This window comes from Macrobrachium nipponense, chromosome 47 (genome assembly GCF_015104395.2).
Source record: "Macrobrachium nipponense isolate FS-2020 chromosome 47, ASM1510439v2, whole genome shotgun sequence".
Lineage (NCBI taxonomy): Eukaryota > Metazoa > Arthropoda > Malacostraca > Decapoda > Palaemonidae > Macrobrachium > Macrobrachium nipponense.
The window spans coordinates 20,396,619-20,402,096 of record NC_087222.1 but is presented as its reverse complement, the minus strand read 5'-3'; the positions used below and the strand labels follow the sequence as shown (position 1 = coordinate 20,402,096).

Sequence of the window (5,478 nt, the reverse complement as noted above, 5' to 3'; positions counted from 1 at the left end):
ATTCGAGGCCCAGCATTATACAATAAAGTACCTGGCACAATTAAACAAAAATCCTCCTCTCTCCCTGCTTTTAATGTACACTTAAAGAAACTAACTTTAAATGGTTCCGATTAATGTAAGAACGTTATGCTTAATTGTCTTATTTAAAAGTGCTTTTGAAGGCACTACTGTTCTTTTATAGATGTTGAAATTATTTTAGTTTAATACTTATGGATAAGATGGCTTTTATTTACAAATTTTTTAGATTTCCTTATAATCTAGTATGCTTATTTGATTTCTCTGTGTTATTTTAATACTATTTGTACATGACTTGTTTTTAACACAACTTATGTGGTCTATGACAATGTATTTCAATCTTCTGGAAGAGTAATTTTTTTACTCACTATATTTTTAAGTAAATGCTTTCTAATTTTATGATATTCTTTTGATTACTGATGAATTATTTTAATTGCAAAGTTTTAGCCGATTTGTTGATTCTTAAAACAACTTTTGTATGTCTAAAATAACAAATATTTTAACTATTTGTAAGATGATTTACTAATTGTGGCTTTATGTTTTATGAATACCCAATGTAAATATTGGAAATAAAGAATTATTATTATTATTATATTACTCTCTCTCTCTCTCTCTCTCTCTCATCTCTCTCTCTCTCTCTCTCTCTCTCTCTCTCTCTCTCTATATATATATATATATATATATATATATATATATATATATATATATATATATATATATATACATATATTTTATGAATCTAGTATATATAAATAGTGACTAACACGAATCACTGAAGAAGAAGAAGAAGAAGAGGAAAAATTGAGAGGAATAATAATCAGGAGGAGGTTAAAAGAGAAATAGCTTAAAATGTAGTTAATTTTAATACTATTATTATTATTATTATCATTATTATTATTATATTTACCAAGAGAGAGAGAGAGAGAGAGAGAGAGAGAGAGAGAGAGAGAGAGAGAGGAGTGAAACAATTTTTTAAGTCTTCCTTTTCCTCTTCTCTTGCTTCTTCTTGTTCTCTTCCTTCCTTCTTCTTTTTGTTTTTGTTTTTATTCTGCTCTTAATGGAAAGAGGAGGAGATGGAGGTGGAGGAAGAAGAAGAAGGAAAAGGAATAAGAGCAATTTCTTTCGAGGGTTGAATTTTGATGTTACTGATACCACTACTACTACTACTACTACTACTACTACTACTACTACTCACCTTTATATAAGTGAATCACTAAATCAGTGGTGCTTCCTCTTCCTCCTTCTTCCCTGATTGTTGGAAACGTCCTGTTTATGACTTGGGAAACATGACTACGATTCTCAGGAGCATAAAACATGAAGTATTTTAATTTCAGTTCCTTTGGTGGAGTCGTGAGAGAAAAGGGCCTCCTCAACCTCTCTAAGTCTTCGTAGCCATCATCCCAAATGTCCATTTCTGATGGATGAAACAAATGAGAGGAATTTTTGAGATATTATTATATTATTATTATTATTATTATTATTATTATTGATTATTATTATTATTATTATTATTATATTGATTATTATATCTAAAACCAAAGAAAGCAATAATATCATTTATGAAAAAAGAAGCATAACAAAACTGTTATTGTTTTGATTGTTATATAACTCTATGCATTTACACACACACACACACACACACACACACACACACACACACACACCATTATATATATATATATATATATATATATATATATATATATATATATATATATATATATATAGTGAGAGAGAGAAAATGCACAAATGCCGTTGTACTAAAGGTTGAAGTTCTTACTTACTTAAATAATCCACTGGATTCAAAACCTCCTCCTGTCCTGGAAGTTGTGCGCAAACACTTAGACGCATCGAAAGCTGAACCTCAGTATAAATGCTATTATGGATAGCAGACTTCAGAGTTTCACTGAGTTGTGACACATGTATTGTTACATTTGAAATAACAAATTTCAATATAATCTCTTTGGGCCTCAATTTAGGCAGCAAGGACGGTAGGACATAAAGACTCTTGGGCTCTTCAAATCTTACTCGGTCCTTCAGCAATGTTTTTCTCATCTGTGACACAAGTGATTCCAAAACCTTATCGTCCAATCTGGTTTCAATACATGGGTCCAAAAGACCATCATGTATACCAAAAGAGAGTGAGTCTGATACATAGAGTTCATGAATCTCCTCTATTGTATCATGCAACACATCTCTCTCAGTACCACAAAGTATTCCTGGTATGAAGGAAATCACACCTCTGAATCTCATAAATAACTGTCTTGGATCACTTCCACCTCCTTGTGTCCTTCCACTTGATGTGATGATGTCTAGGACAATGTTCTCTCCTTGCGTCCTTCCACTTGATGCGACGATGTCATCACAGATACTGCCTGCAGCTGCAAACTCCTGCTCACTTCTGTGTCTGTGGCAGTAGACCCTTACAATGTCCAGGTGCTTCTTTGTTTTCTTTATGGAGAAATAGGACGACATGATGGGATCAAAGTTCTGAAATACTTTTTCAGGTAACGCTTGCTTAATCTCCTCTTCAAAGCTTCTTACATCTGCCTCGGAGAATTCATATTTGTCTTCCGTGTAATGTTTCAGGGACCATTTTCTGTACAGTACATCAAATTTCTCCAGCAGTTCTTCAGAAATTCCTGTCTTGTCAGAGATTCTCTTGATCTTGTGCCTTTTCAGCTGTAAGTAGACTGATGTCCTGGTGCTCATTTCATCCCTTAGATCTGGACACTCAATGTAAAGGAGAACGAACAGGTTGAAATACAGTGGGGTTTGCAGGATGGTTCTAGTGTCAGTGTTCATTTCCTCTATTTTCTGAAGCAGCTCCTTTTTTGTTTGCTCCTGTTGGGTGACATCATCCTTTATCAGGTGACCAATGAGCTTTCTGTGAGCAATTTCATATCTTCTTCCTGAAGACCTGCAACCTTGAGGTTGATTCTGGAACGTTTTCCTTTGTTCACAATTTTTGTTAGTCCCTCGGTGTTCCCTGGACGTGTTGTGACAACAAACTTCATCTTATTTGAATTAAGGGCTAACATATCTTCAAATAGATTCTTAGATTTTTCATTGGCCTCATCATAGCCGTCACATAAGACCAAGCACTTTGAATCCAGGACAACTGATCTGACAAGGTCAAAGGGAAATAGAGCAACAGTTTTTGTGACCAAGTTTTTAAGGTAGTCATCAAAGTTGTCGTGGTCATGATTCCTGAACTGCATACAGAGCAGAAATGGGAAGGAAGAGAGTTCTGGCACATCCATCGTCTTCTTGCACCATTCCTCTGCATAGGAACAAAGAATTGTGGTCTTTCCAGAACCTGCATCGCATGATATAATCACAACTTCAGGGTCTTTTCCCATTCGTTCTTTTGATTCGTCCTTTTGATGTTGAAGATTTCTTTTTGATTTACAATGATGCTTTTATTGCCATGGAGACCTTTATTTAACTCCTGATCATCTTCAACTTGTAAAGATACCATAATCTGCCCTGGATCTGTAGTACCATACTGAGCCAGCCAGTCGTAGGGCAAAATCTGACAGAGGCGTTCATTAAGAGACAGGAGTTCTGCTTCAGATGATTCTTGTATCAAGTCATAGAACTCACTCCTAAACTCTCCTATTTCATCTTTAGCCTTGTTTGTACATCCTGGGGGTTTGAGGGATCATATTTCTCACGGACCTTTTCTAGGAGCTTTGGAAGAGCATCTTGGATCTCTGCTTTAAGCTGGTCAGTGTCAGAACCGTGAGATGGAAAGAGAGACTTGATTTTCTCAAGAGTTTCCTCGAGCGTTGCTTGAAAGTCTCTGAGTTTACTTTCCAATTCTAGTTCTGACATATGAGGCTCTTCATGGCTAACAAAGTTCCTCTCATCTTTGATCTTTTTTAATAACCCTTTTAATTCATCACCAGGGTCATTCACCCCCTTTTGCCAAAGAGCCTGGCAGACTTTGTTCATCAATGTGATGTCCAGATCTTCTGGAAGCTTATCTGTAAGATTTGTTATTTCCTGGACATTGAAAGGACATCTCCTCCCTTGAAGTGGAACTTGGTTGTCGGTGAGAATCTCTAGGATGCTCCTGTGTTGCCCGTGGAGAAAGTGGAAGGTGTATATGAGGTGAACCACCTTCTTCCGTACCTCCTCACAAACAAGGTCATTTTGAAGGTTTGAAGTCATTTGAAGAAATACAGGTGTGCTAGGAAAGCCATTTTGCAGAAGACTTCAAGAAGAGCCAACCTGAGGAGAAGAAGACAACAAGAGCAGTTAAGAAGAGGAAATAGAATGAGAGAAACATCAGTAATAATGATAACAAGAGAAGCAGCAGTAACATCAGCTTCAACTTGACTCCTCCTCATGATGAGATCAATTGGAGGAGGAGGAGACTGGAGAAAGGGAAGGAAATAGACATTTCCCTTAGGTTAGGTTAGCCTAGGTAAGTTTAGTTTGGTTTGGTTACGTTCAGGGTAGGTTATGACTGGTTAGGTTAGATTAAGTTTTCAGACTTTGGCCCCCTCTGTGCAGGTTCCCGTAGACTTTCACCGTATACACGCTATTATCGGCAAAGATGGATTACGTCCTACATTGCATGCCGTGAATTTAGCCGACCCTTCCACATGTTTTTCGATTCTGGTAGTCCACGTAATATCATGGATTTGCGGACTCATCACATGTTGTTTTCAAACTTTCCTATTGAAGAGTCCAGAGTACGACTTTCGGGTATTGGAAATAATGAATTAAGTGTAGTAGGAGTAACTCAAATTCAGTACAAGGTGGGCAAGCGCACGCTTACCGATACCTTTATAGTTGTACAAAACATTGATATGTATCCAGCTATAATTATAGGATACCTGTCTATGGGCATTCAAAACATTACCTTAGCCCCTGCCAAACACGGTGTGTATATCAAAGGAAAATTCTATAAGTCTTCTAACACCTTAAAATCAGTTTTGGACAAAAAAGAGACAAACAATCAAACGTAACGTACATGAGGAACCAAATCACTTGTCTCATGAATCATGACATTGTTCAAGCAACCCAACAGAATTCTCGCGCACCCGTAATAGCAGCATGCACGCAAACTCTCGAGCCGAACGTACCTTCGAATATATTAGTGAGTGTAAAGAAGACTTTGCCGGGATCTGAAATGTTAATCCTTTCCGACACTCTGAAAATTAACGGACTGTCCATAACACAAGCAATATACATTGTTGATTCACAGCAACAAGTTAACATTGAAGTCTGTAACCTTTTGAATACCAATCTAGTGATCCACAAAAATCAACACATTGTGGATGTGGAAGTTTATAAGTATTGCATTCTCACTATCGCTGAAATTAATCACGCTCAACCTGTTGTGGACGAATCCATCTTACAATCTATCAAAAGTAAAATCAATAAAGACATTCAAGAAGAGGTGATTCAGCAGAAATTTTTTGATTTTTTAACTAAATATCATGTGATGTT

General features: G+C 36.5%; 1 protein-coding gene across 1 annotated transcript; it reads right to left on the bottom strand.

The window, feature by feature from the left end:
* Window positions 1-350: 350 nt before the first annotated feature.
* On the bottom strand, window positions 351-2,875 carry LOC135204561 (uncharacterized). Its single transcript, XM_064234718.1, has 3 exons — window positions 1,800-2,875; window positions 1,211-1,429; window positions 351-358 (listed from the first exon to the last, which is right to left on the bottom strand). Exons 1-3 carry the CDS (start codon window positions 2,818-2,820, stop codon window positions 351-353), a joined length of 1,248 nt encoding a protein of 415 aa, XP_064090788.1. The 5' UTR covers window positions 2,821-2,875.
* Window positions 2,876-5,478: the final 2,603 nt, after the last annotated feature.